Here is a 13,185-nt window from a genome sequence, read left to right as displayed (position 1 = left end):
CTCACCAGCAGGGAAGAGCTGAACATTGAGTACGGAAAGCCGAGGAAGAATTAAGACGTTTCAATGATGGTGCATGCACTGCCAGACAGACTCATCTGTCTAAGCAGTGTGACCAGAGTGGTGAGACCGCACCCTTTGGACATGTGGCTATGAGAGGTCAGGCCCTGGAGAAGGACATCTGTTTGGCCACGTGGAGGGGCAGTGAAACACGAGGAAGACGCTCGATGAGATGGACGGATACAGTGGCCCCAAGGGTGGGCTCAGGTGAAGATGGCGCGGAACCATACAAGGGTCCTTGTCAGTCTGAGCTGTCTCCGTGGTCTCTGATAGCGCCCGCAGCAGCCAGGGGGATTCCATGAAATCCTTGTGTCAAAAGCAGGAGACTGGCCCATGCCGAGAAAAGCCCTGAAGGCTTAGCGGTGCTGCAGTTGGGTTGCTGACCACGAGGTCAGCAGTTCAAAACCACCAGCTGCTCCTTCAGGACAAAGACGAGGCTTTCTACTCCGGTAAAGAGCTACAGCCGTGGGCGCCCATGGGGGCAGTTCTCTCTGTCCTAGAGAATCTTACACACTGGAGTCGACCTGAGGGCAGTGAGTGTTGTTTTGTTTTTGGCCCACACTGTGCTTTGTAGCGGAGAGTGAACCCACTGGGTTGGGGGCACACTGCAGTAGCTGCCTGCCTCCCACCCCCCATCCCAGGAGGGACCCCTGAGGCACACGTACCTTGTAGCCCAAAATGAGTCCGTTCTGGTCCGGTTCGGGCACAGAAGCCCAGGTCAGGAGGATCTGTGTGGAGCTGACGGCCTCGGCGGACACATTCCCGGGAGCAGCAGACGGCACTGGGAAGGACAAGAGGGGGTCAGGTGGGCTCTCCATGTCCCAGGCTTCTGCACACAAAAGCCCGCTCCCTCCCCAGGCTACCGAGCCGCCCCTGAGACAGCAGTGAGTTACGAGCACTCCTGAGATTAATCCCACACGCGTCCGGCAGAAACGCAAATCCCCTTAATATTAGCCTCAAATCCGGGGTTATTGGTGGCTCAGCCCAGGAGGAAGCAGGCCTGGTTCAGTCTCTGCATTCTTGCATGGAGACATGCCTGCTCGCTTGTCTCTCGGGGGAAGAGTGCTGGGGTGAAAGGGGAGGTAGGGCTGGGAGGGGGCCGTAGGGAGTCACACGCATGGAGGGGTGCAGTAGGAGGTGGTCCTTAGCTTCGGTACCTGGGGTGGAGGGGATGGGGCTCAAATGGCTTGCACTTGGCTACAAACCTGGAGGCCGAGGAGGAGAGTCCTGGCCACCTGGCACCATAAAAGTGACAGCTGAGTAGACCTCACAGGGCTGCGTTCTACTCTGATGCAGTGGGGTGGCGTGGCGGGAGGGGAGTCCATAGTGGGTTTCGTTTGGTCTCTGTTAGGGGAAGTGATAACCCAGTGGGAGGGGGGGTCTACGGCCTATGACTACTTTCTAGGATGAGAAAACTAAGGCTCAAGGAAAAGGCATCCGCAAAGGTTCTCAAGAGGAATCCTGATCAAAAGGGGCTAGCGTGTGGAACAGAAGTTCAAGTTTGCACAAATTCGACAGACTGGCTGAACCCTGGAAACCACCGCCCCAGGGTCACCTTCCAGCCTTAAATCAAGCAATGGCTGGGCTTCCTCAGAAGAGAATGCTGGCCCTGAGTCGGATCTACCTGGGAGCACAGGATAGCTGGTGGCAGGGTGGGGGCAGCAGCTGGAAAGCACCGGCCACTCCTTGGGAGGTGGGCAGTTCCACTTACAGGGTTGCTGTGATTCGGAATTCACTTGACGGCAGCCCATTTGGGGACACGGACACACACACACACACACACACACACACACACTCACACTCACTCACACACTCACACTCACAGGGTGGGGGTTTAAAGAGCTGGCAGAGAATTCTGTTATCTTTGCACACCGCTTTTCTGTGAGCCTTTGAATCCTCCCAGTGTCTATGTGCTCACCCACGCCTGTGTGGTTGTTGAGGGCCATCTGGTTGGATACCGTGCACACATACACACACAACGTGTGGCTCTATTTCCCACCTTACATAGAATCCGATGAGCTCACCGAGTAGACTTTGTCCCGGATGCCTGTGGCTGGTTCATTTTGAAAACCCTGTCCCTATGTGTGGATGGGTGGGGGGGACGGGGGGACGGGCATTGTCATAGCAAGGCAGCCTGCTGGCTCCTCCAATCCTTACCTGCTTCCTGCGGGTAAATCTTTGAAACTTTAAGTGACCAATTCTCGCTATGGTTCTATTACAAATAATAGGCGATTTTCTCTAAGAGGTGGTAATACGGCTATCGTTTGCTGCAGGGAGCGGGCTGGTGGTGCAGAGGGTTAATCGCTCCACCGAGAGCCACGGTTGGAAGCCTCCAACCACTCCCCGGAGGAAGGGGCAGTCCGTCCAGACAGGTGGCCTTCGTGAGTGACCATCCCCTCGGGTGGAGTTGGCCCCGACCCACGGTGACCCCGTGTGCAGTGGAAGCACCCCCCGGTCCACGCTGCCCTCACAATCGGGACGGCGTCCGAGCCCACTGTTGCAGCCACTGTGTCAGCCCACCTCCTTGAGGGACTTCCTCTACTCCACTGCCTCCACTTTGCCGATCATGGTGACCTTCGCCGGGATGGGTGCCCCTCACAACGTGCCCAAAGTATGTGAGACGAAGTCTCACCACCCTGGCTTCTAGGGAGAACATTCTTGGCTGCAATTGCCCACGAGTCTTACTCTGTCCTGTAAACCCTCTGGGGTTGTAGTAACGCCACCCTCCAGGGCCCCTCTGAGCTGGAATCGACTTGACGGCAGGGGTCAGCAACCTGTGGAGGGGCCCTGGTGCCGCCGAGGTTAAAGTGCTCCCAACCCCAACCCAGCCCACCGCCTTGGAGTCGATCCCCACGTGAGTGGACGCTTCGGTTTTTAAGCTGCTCATTCTGAGCCTTGGAAGATCGCTCCGTCGGTGCCTGGCCCCTGTGAGCTCATCATGGCCGGTTGTGACGGGTCAGTCTGGCCGGGCTGATCTCTCTCCAACGTATGTGGACCTTGGACGTGTGATCAGGAGAGACCAGTCCCTGGAGAAGGGCATCGTGTTTGGTGAAGTCGAGGGGCAGCGAGCAGGAGAAGGGCCCTCGGGGAGATGGACGGACACAGCGGCTGTCACCCTGGGCTCCAGCATCACAGCCATGGGAGGCTGGTGCAGGCCCCGGCTGTCCTTCATTCTGCTGCAGACGGGGGTCGCTGCGAGTCGGAGCTGACCCCCGCCCCCTGCAGGGGTGAGCTAGCGCTGCTTCTGTTGGCTGCCCAGGAGGAGCGAGGGTGTTGTTCTTCTTTTTATCTTTTGTCCTTTGTCGCTTCAACTCCTTCAGAAAGAGCTGGTCAGCGCTTGTCCTGGGGGCAAGAAACTATTGTGGGCTGAGAGGACGATCTTTGAGGCCTTCCTACCGCACGGAAGAAATCTACTCTCAGAAGCATGCTTCCCTAAGCTCCATTTATCTGTATGAAATTTGCCCAGGGGGAAGATTTGTTGGCCACTGCTGTCCCGGCAATTCCTGAAAATGAGCGCCTGAAGGACAGAGTGCAGCTGCCCCAGCTTGTGGTCTTAATGAAGCAGATAGGGATCAGCGCCTCGCTCTCTCAGCAGCAGGGGGCTGGGGGTGGGTGGGGGCAATCACTAACCTTTCCATTATCAGCCCAGTGCTCAGCTACTGAACGAGGACACGGCGACATTGTTCACACAGTGTGAAGTCCACCCACACTTCCGTGGTTTTAGTGTGCACCACGGGGAAGTTTAGAAGGATCACGCCATTCCCAACGCAAGGCTTACTTTTACCCATTGCCTGTGGTCTTGTTGCTGTGCCCGTCTGCTGGGACCCATAGCAACCCCGCGTACACAGAACAAAGCACCTTGGGCCCTGCGCCGGCCTCACAAGTTCAAGCCCAGCGCTGTAGTGACCTGTCCGTCCATCTCACTGGGGGCCTTCCTCTTGTTCGCTGCCCCTCGACTTCGCCAAGCGTGACGTCCTTCCCCAGGGACTGGTCTCTCCTGATCACAGGTCCTAAGTGCTGTGAGGTAAAGTCTCGGCCTCTCGGCCTCTCAGGAGCAATGCTGGCTGTCCTTCCGAGACAGATTCGTCTGTGCTGTTGCCCCATTACAGGTCCCTCTAATTCCTCCGTATCCCTGCTCATAAACAGAGCTGTTTTGTTTGTTTGTTTTAAAGAAACCATCTTCTTCTTACCCCTCCTCCTCTTTACAGGTGTGCAATGTGCTGGCAGCAATGTCAATGTTCTCAAGGAACCATCTTCTGGGTCTGAGTCCTTTCTGCTGCTTCTAAGGTTTTTACATTGATATTTCTGCTCTGATCATTGTTTTTTCTTTTCTTTCTTTTTCCGGTAGGGTTAGCCTCGGTTTATCGTTCTAGATCCCGGAGTTGTTGTGCTAGGCTGTTAGGTTGAGAAGTCCCTTTGTCTCATGTAGGTGTTTATTGCTACACATTTCCCTCTGAGCATTGCCTTGCCTGCATCCCGCACATTTTTGGTAGGTTGTGTTTCCCATTTGACCCAAGAGCATTGGTGATCTCAATTTCGATGTCTGCTTTAGGAACCCTGTACGCTTGTGTATCCTCCAGGAGTTTTGTTTTTGCGATGATCTCTAGTTCACTCCACTGTGGTCAGAGGAAATACTTCATGTGCTTTCAGTCTTTTAGGGTCTATGTGACCTCAAGTGCACATCCCCCTGGAGAAGGATCCGTGTGCACAGGAGCAGGAGCCGTGGCTGCGGTCGGTGTAGAATGCCACTCGGTCCTCCGTCTCCTCATTGCTGTCTGTGCTCCATGTTCCGTGCAGTATTGAAAGTGGCGGATTAAAGTCTTGAACCACCGTTGTGGTCAGGCACCGAGGGGTGGGTTCTGACTTGCAGTTACCCTGCTGACCATGGAACAAACCCTGCACCACCCTCCCCGTCCTTTCCACGTCCGACCCCATCGTTTCGGCCATGGGGTGAGCCCACCTCATCGGGTTCCTCTTCCGGGAGGGCTCCCGACTTCACAGAGCAGGACATCCTTCTCGAGGGATCACCCAAGTGTCCGAGGCCAAGTCTCACCAGTCTCTCCCGAGGAACACTCCGGCTGCACTTTCTCTAAGACGGTGTGCTTGCACCCCTGTCTACTCCTCCCTTGATGCCTGCCAGTGTTTGCTTCATGTCTTCGGGTGCCCCGGTGTTGGGTGCATGTGTCTTTATGATTGTTCAATCCTCTCCACCACTGAGCTTTTCACACCCAGCATTCATACCATACTGGGGTACTGGAGCATGAGAGGTTTGCGAAAACAAACCAAACCAAACACACATACGATCCAGCGTTCTTTGAGTGAGAATACAGCTCTGGCGCTGGCGCCGGCTCGGGTTTGACTCCCTGAGGGCTAGTGAGCATCTCCTCATTGGCCATTTCAGCATCGTCTTCGGAGCGATGCCCGGTCAAGTCTTTTGTCTCTTTTTCAATCGGCCGCTTCTCCCTTGGTTGTGTGGCTGTGAGAGTTCCCTGTGTGTTGCACACACATGCCCCTTCCCAGACAAACAATTTGAAAACGTTCCCTCCCGGTCCGGACGCTGTCTTCAGACTCTTGATGGTGTCCTCTGGAGCACAAACATTGGTAATTCCCCTGAGGCCTGATTTCGCTATATTTTCCTTTTGTCACTTGTGCTTTGGGCAACTGGAACCATCTTTTACATTAATTTCTCATTTGGGAGACTCTGCACCATTTCACAGGATAAATTCAGAACGGAGCCGGAGCTAGGCGGAAGATAAGAAACTCCTTTTTTATTTTATAGCGAGATCTCAAATAGACCCAGCCACGCTTCCTTTCTCTCCCTGAGTGGGTGGGCAGATTCTTCTAGTCTCTGTCCTCAGAGCTGATGCCCTGACCCCTCGGAGCCAGCGAGCAGACACCTCGAGTCTACCCCCTCAGAGCTAGTAGGTAGATACTTCCAGTGTCTCCTCCCTCCACTGGTTGACATACTCTAACTTCTCAGAGGCGATGGGCAAGTACTTCTAGTCTACCTTCTCAGAGCTAGTGGGCAGATACTTCTAGTCTACCTTCTCAGAGCCAATGAGCAGATACTTCTAGTCTACCTTCTCAGAGCCAATGGACAAATACTTCTAGTCTACCTTCTCAGAGCTAATGGGCAGATACTTCTAGTCTACCTTCTCAGAGCCGATGGGCAGATACTTCCAATCAACCCTTTCACCGCTGGCTGATATGATCAACCCTCTCACAGCTGATGGATAAGTACTCCTAGTCTACCCTCTTACGGCTGGTGGCCAGAGGCTCCTAGTCGACCCTTTCAAAGAGGGCACAGCCTCCGAGGCCAACCCTGGTCTCACCAAGAGAGCAAGTGCTCAACCACCTGCTGACAGGTGGGGTTCAAATCCACCTAGAGGCTTCCTGGAAGGCTGGCCTGATGATCTGCTTCCGAATGGTATCAGCCGTGAAAACTCAGGCCGTTCTCTGCACACAGGGGGTGGCCAAGAGTCGGTACTGAATGGGTGGCAGTGAACACCAGCACAGCCTTCCTCAGCCTTGTCTCCAAGCATTCTGACTCCCCATCCTGTATACACTTGAGGACACCCCCCCCAAAAAAAAAAAAAAAAAACTCCTACATGTGCTCAAATCCCACTTCTGGAATCCACCAGGCTGGGCCCTCCAACCCCACCCCACCCAGGGCGGCTCAGCACCTGCCTCTCTGCCCCTCGGCTTCTCGGATGCCTCGGATGGCCGGGGTTCCCCTTTCCCTCCACGGCCCTGTCTACAGCCCGCGGTTTCTAACCGGTATCTTTTACCCATCATCCTCGGCTCTGCTCTGTGTTTTCAGTCTGCCTCTTCCTGCGGCTGTTCCCTATCACGCCTTGGTCCCGTCCCTCCAGGGCCACACAGATCCAAGACCGCCGGCAGCAGAGCTGGGTAACCATCCATGGGAAAATCACGCCGTCAGGAGGTGAGATGCCTATGTCTTGACCCCTCATTTCTAACAGACTATCTGTAGCCCAGGGCCAGCCTTGGCTTCTCAGGGAAGACCTCCTGTGAGGATCTGTCTGATTCAGAGCTTGTAAGTTGTCATGGTGGCCATGGCCTTGCTCTTTCCTTACAGGCTCACAGGGCTCTCTGGGCGTACCCCTTAATTGGCCATATTCCACAGAACCACTCTCCAAAGCAACCCATTTCCATTTGACCGAGCAGCCCGTGGAATGCTGGGAGGACAGTGCTCCTGCCTCAGAGGAGCATGGCCAGTGCTTCTTAGAAGCAATGATGGGGAGACAGTCTCCCACCCCCTGGACCTGACATCTGGAGAAGGACATGCTTGGTGAAGTAACAACAGACAGACGGACAAAAAACCTTCCGGCCATCGATTCCAGCTCATGGCAGCCCTCCAGGACAGAGCAGAACTGCCCCTGGGGGTTGCATGGCTATGTATCTTTGTGGGAGCAGACAGCCTCATCTTCCTCCCTTGGAGCAGCTGGTAGGGTTGAACCACTGTCCACACCACCTCGACCCCCAGTGGGCACTGGGTAAGATAGATCAGAGGAAGGGAAACTCCAGGAGGGTCTGGGACCCTCTGGCCCCAGCTCTGAGAAAGTAGACTAACAGTCACCTCCAGCAGTGAACAAGGAAGGCCATGTGCCAGGGTGGATCCAGGGGGACCCGGCGCTGGGGTATCTGCCCTAGGCGTAGCGGTCTCCGGAGAGCCTGGGAAGGGCCAGGAAGGTTCACAGCCTGTGAGGGTCAGCAGGACTCTCTGCTGCTTCTGGCTCCGGCAGACCTGCTCACGTCCCCTCAGGTCTGTGGGGTCCCTTAGCACCGTCACCCCTGTTCTTACAGCCCTGGGGAGGGTCCTAACCCTCAGGGCCCTGATAAGGGAGCAGACAGGTCACCACAGCCCTTGGGAGAAAGAGCAGAATATTCGCCTGCTCCCGTGAAGAATGACAGTCTTGGGAAGTATAGGGGCAGGTCTACCCTGTGCTAGACGGTCCCCGTGAGTCAGAATCGACCCAATGGTAGGGGCCTGAGAGCAGGGAGGAAGGCATGGGAGCCCCGGTGGCCCACTGGGTTAAGTATTGGGCTGCTCTCTCTGAGTTGGCGGTTCAAACCCATCCTCCGCTCCTCGGGAGAATGAGGAGCCTGTCTGCTTCTGTAAAGATCTAGTTTTGGAGAACCCGAGGGAACAGTTCTACTCTGTCCCACAGGGTCCACTCCATGGCAGTGAGTGGTGGCCGTGGGTAGGAAGAAAGGCCTGGAGATCTACACCCACAGGCAGGCAATGGAAACCCTGTGGGACACAGGAGTCCCACTAGTGAGTTATCACGAGACGGCACAGGACCGGGCAGTGCCTTGCTCCATCGTGCTGGAGGCGAGGGGTGTCACTGAATCCAGGAGGAGCCCCTAGCAGCGAACAGGGAAGACCAAGTGCAAGGCAGACCCAGGCGGGACAGCCCCTGGGACGTCTGCCCTTGGTGCAGCAGGGGTCAGGGAACTGAGGCCACTTCTCTGGGGAGCCTGGGAGGGGCCACGGCCGGCAGCTGCCACCTGGCAGCCCTGCTCTCACCTGACTCCCTAGTGCGGCCCCGTACCACCTCGCTCCAGGGCCCGGCACCGATGGCGTTGAAGACCTGCACCTGCACGTCGTACTCCGTCCACTCCTCCAGGCCCTCCACTGTGAACTCCCGCTCCAGCCGGTCGTGAATGGTTTGGGCCAGCGCCTGCGCCGGGAGGTCCGGGCGCCAGTACTTGACCCTGTAGCCCACTGACTCAGGGTTCCCATTGTACTGGGAGTCCGGCAGGGGCTGCAGGGAACAACAGGCAAAGGTGAGCAGACAGGGTCACCGGACGGCCCCCGGTGGGTCACTCCCCAGGCATGATTTTCTACTTGTCCTCTCCCTGGGACCCCTCCCTGCCCATGCCTGTAGCCAACTGTGATGCCCTTGAATGCACCGTGGCTGACTTTGAAACCTGGTGGCATCATGGGTTAGGATCTGGGCTGCTACGCACAAGGGCAGCAGTTTGAAATCCCAGCCGCTCGGAGGGAGAACGATGAGGCTTTCTGCTTCCATTGACACTGTCAGACTCAGGAGCCCCCAAGGGTGCTTCCATGCTAATCGACAGGGTCACTGTCGGTGGTAATGGACTTGACGGCAGTGGGTTCAATTTTGGTTTGGAGCGTGGATTCAAGGGGCCCTGGTGGTGTAGGGGTTGCACGCTAGGCTGCTAACTGCAAGGTTGGCAGTTCACAACCACCAGCTGCTCCGAGGAAGAAAATGACCCTTGTGCTCCCGTAAAGGGTCACAGGACAGTTCGACCCTGTCCTGCAGGGACAGAATCCCCTTGAGGGCCATGAGCCGAGATATTGAAGGCGTTACAGCCTCAGAAGCCCCCGGGGCCGTTCGACTCTGCCTCACAGGAGCTGGAAATCGCCACAACGGCAGTGGTTCGCGGTCTCATCCTGGGTCCAGTGAGAGAGCCCGTGACGTAACTTAGGAATGCGAAGGCCGGGCCAGGCATGCTCTCATGCCAGCTGTGCAGTGGGACACTTTGCCGTTTCACGAAGGGATGCACTTGGCCTCAGAGAGAGGGGACGCAGAGAGGCTGCTCTACTCTGGATTCACCCTGCACCCTGAGCTCCCCACGCCGGTCCTGGCCGCACGACTCACCACCCAGCGCAGCCACAGGCTGGTCTCGCTCGCTGTGCGGACGGTGAGGCTGGCCGGCGCCACGTCCGGCGGGGCCTGCAGCGTCTGGATGACCCTGGACGACTGGCTGAATGGGCTCGGGCCCACCACGTTCACTTGCTGCATCCGGAATCTGGTGTAAAAATGGGGGGGCGGGGGAGGATTATTCCCAAGCCAACCTCAAGGCCAGAACAGAACAGAAGAGGCCCAAGTGCCTGTCCAGCTGAGTCATCCAGTCCCTGGCTTCTTTCCATACAAATTACGTCCATGGTTCCTGCCCCTAAAAACACCACCACTGGGTCAATTGCCACTCATAGTGACCCTCCTGTGAGCCGTGGAGGAGCTGGTGGGTTTGAACCGCCGACTCTGCAGTCGGTAGCCCAGTGTGTAACCACTATGCTACCAGGGCTCCTGCAACAACCTTGGAGGAGCGGGAAATGTCCTGCAACCCAAAGGAGGTGGCGCTCCTGTGGCACGACAGGAGCACGCTGTCTGGCAGACGACGGCTTTGAAAGTCACGTTTGTTTTTAATAACCCAAGCTCATCCCCGGCCCCTGCCACCTCCAGGGCCCATCAGACCTCGCAGATGCCTCGTCTGCCCAACGAGGGTGGCATGAGGCGGCTCTTTAAAGCTTCTTGTCAGGTCTCATCAGAGCCCTGGCGGCACAGTGCTTCCACGCTGGGCTGCTAACCACTAGGTCAGCAGTTTGAACCCACCAGCTGCCTTAAGGGAGGGCAATGAGGCTTTCTACTCCTGTGAAGAGTCCCGGGAACCCACAGGGGCAGTGTCTCCCTGTCCCACAGGTGGCTGTGAGTCAGAATGGACTCAACGGCAGTGAGTTCGGTTTGAGGAGCCCGGGTGGAGCAGTGGGCTACATACTGGGCTGCTCACTGCAAGGTCAGTGGTTTGAAACCATCAGCTGCTTCATGGGAACAAGACAAGGCTTTCTACTCCTGTAAAGAATTACAGTCTTGGAAACTCACTGGGGCAGGTCTAGTCTGCCCTCTAGGGTCCCTGTGAGTCGGCATCGACTCGGTGGCAGGGAGAGAAGGGTTCCAGAGTGTGGCACCGCTGGGGCCAGGCCAAGGATACATTAGCAGAGAAGCCTCAGGCTGGCGAAGAAGAAGCTTAGAAGGCATGTTCGGCACTCCGGGCCTCCTGATGGATGACTGGCCAGGCTAGCAGCCCCTGAGACCCCAGGGGAAAGCAGAGAGGTCCAACATGGCCCACCTGATTGGCAGAGAGCCATAGCAGTCAGGGGCTTTTGTGACAGACCCCCCCACCATGCCCAGCTCCCTGGATTCCTGGTGGCCAAGCTTCATCTGCACCAGGGAGGGGGACACTGGGAGCAAGTGCGTTGATAGCTGATGCTGATGGTATGGGTGCTACTCATCTGATGTCGGGGCACGCTCTGCCTGGGATTGCCCCCAACTAACTGCCTGCGTGTCTGCCCAACCTGCTGCTGCAGGCTTGGGTGACTGCAATCCTTACCTGGAAGGCAGCTCACTGGCATGCCAGTGATGGGTGTGTTATAGGGCCCGGAACCTCCTGGTGGTTGGGGAGGCTCACCTGTAGTGAGTGTAGGGCGTGAGGTTCGGGATCTCCAGCGTCTGGGCGTCAGGCTCATTCTCTTCCTCGTACAGGCTGACCCACTCCTCCTCGTCGCCAATGGCCCCGACCTGGGGACACAGGACAGTGAGGGGGGCTGCTGGGCCACACGGCCTGGGGCTGTGCTCACTGTGGTGGGCTGGGCACTCAGATCATGTACCCCACATGGCACACAGGCTCTGACTGGACCCTCATGGCATCTGGGGTGGGGTGGGGGGTGGGGGTTGTAGCCACAAGCTTGGTCATTGGGAAATGGGTCCCAGGTGGTTCTGCGTGCTTATTCCTAGTGAGCTCATGTCTAACACAAGGAGAGGCTGCCTGGCCCTGTGCCAAGAGGAGACCTGGACCAAGGCATAGGACCAATGAACGAGCACCTGGCCACCCAGGAGAGCTAGACAGACCCTTCCTCCCCACATCCTTCTTCTCACTGGGTAGATGAGGACTTAGAATCTGGCCCAGCACTGGACATCCCCTTATAGAAGGGTCGTGGGGAGGAGATGAACCAGTCAGGGTGCGATGTAGCAACGATGAAACATACAATTTTCCTGTAGTTCGTAAATGCTTCCTCCCCCTCCACTATCATGATCCCAATTCTACCTTACAAATCTGGCTAGACCAGAGGATGTACACTGGTACAGATAGGAACTGGAAACACAGGGAATCCAGGGCGGATGATCCTTTCAGGACCAGTGGTGTGAGCCGCGAAACCAGAAGGGTGGAGGGAAGGTGGGTTGGAAAGGGGGAACCGCTTACAAGGATCTACATATAACCTCCTCCCTGGGAGACAGACAACAGAAAAGTGGGTGAAGGGAGACATTGGACAGGGCAAGATATGACAAAATAATAATTTATAAATTATCTAGGGGTCATGAGGAAGGGGGGAGTGGGGAGGGAGGGAGAAAAATGAGGAGCTGATGCCAGCGGCTTAGGTAGAGACCAGATGTTTTGAGAATGATGAGGGCAATGAATGTACAAATGTGCTTGACACAATTGATGTGTGTATGGATTGTGATAAGAGTTGTATGAGCCCCTAATAAAACAATTAAAAAAAATAAACTGGCCCAGATGGGGCGTGGCCAAACTCCTGCAATGAAGAGTGACAGCTGCCCCTCCCCCCATGGCTATCTCCCATGTCCTCACTCAGGCTCCAGGCCCACCCCCCACACACACTGACCAGCGGGACTCTCCTCTCCTCACCCCAGGACCCCAGCCCTCCCAGCTTCAAACACACACCAAAAAGACCCCACAGTGGCCCACAGCACCGAGGGGGTGGGCACAGTGTCCCAGGGATGGGATCCTTGTGGAAACGGGTTTCTTTGTCATGCTGATGCGTCACCAGGCGTGCTGGTGCCCTGAACTTGAGCCTTGGGCTGTGGAAAGCTGTGGTTTTGCAGTCAGAAGCCTTCACCCATGTCTGAGGCTCACAGAGGTTCAACATCCACTGGGTTCTCCGTGATCGCTGACCAGCCAGGTGGACGGCTTTGCCCTCCCCTACGGACTATGCACAGACATCCGACCGTGTGGACCATAACCAACCCTGGTGGCCCTCGAGAAGGATGGGAGCCAGAGAATGTCATTGTGCTCCTGTGGCACCTGGACACGGACCAAGGGGCAGTCGTTTGCACAGAACCAGGGAATGCCCATGGTTTAAATCAGGAATGGTGGTGTCAGGGCTGTATCTGTTGGGTAGCTAGCTTGGGGATGGGAGGTTGTCCCTCCCATGCCTGCAAAGACCCCCATAGAGGAGGTTGGAAAGAAAGCAGGCAACCATGAGACCCCTATGAAGACCCCAAACTGAGCATGCTCGTATTCAAGCCCTTGGGAGGTACAGCTGGGTGGGCCAAACTAGGC

The 13,185-nt window shown here is 56.4% G+C and overlaps 1 protein-coding gene across 1 annotated transcript in view; it reads right to left on the bottom strand.

Annotated features, from left to right (window-relative positions):
* SDK1 (sidekick cell adhesion molecule 1) overlaps positions 1-13,185 on the bottom strand; it is a 513,921-nt gene that overhangs the window by 77,369 nt on the left and 423,367 nt on the right. The window contains exons 22-25 of the mRNA XM_045284375.1: positions 11,296-11,405; positions 9,708-9,858; positions 8,606-8,843; positions 723-838 (exon numbers count right to left, since the gene is read on the bottom strand). Of these exons, the coding sequence (XP_045140310.1) occupies positions 723-838; positions 8,606-8,843; positions 9,708-9,858; positions 11,296-11,405 (615 nt within the window). The remainder of the gene's footprint in view (positions 1-722; positions 839-8,605; positions 8,844-9,707; positions 9,859-11,295; positions 11,406-13,185) is intronic.

This window comes from Echinops telfairi, unplaced genomic scaffold (assembly GCF_000313985.2).
Source record: "Echinops telfairi isolate 266 unplaced genomic scaffold, ASM31398v2 ScPeMD7_5;HRSCAF=22, whole genome shotgun sequence".
Taxonomy (NCBI): domain Eukaryota; kingdom Metazoa; phylum Chordata; class Mammalia; order Afrosoricida; family Tenrecidae; genus Echinops; species Echinops telfairi.
Note: the sequence above shows the minus strand (reverse complement) of the source record. Positions and strands in the feature narration are given on the sequence as shown.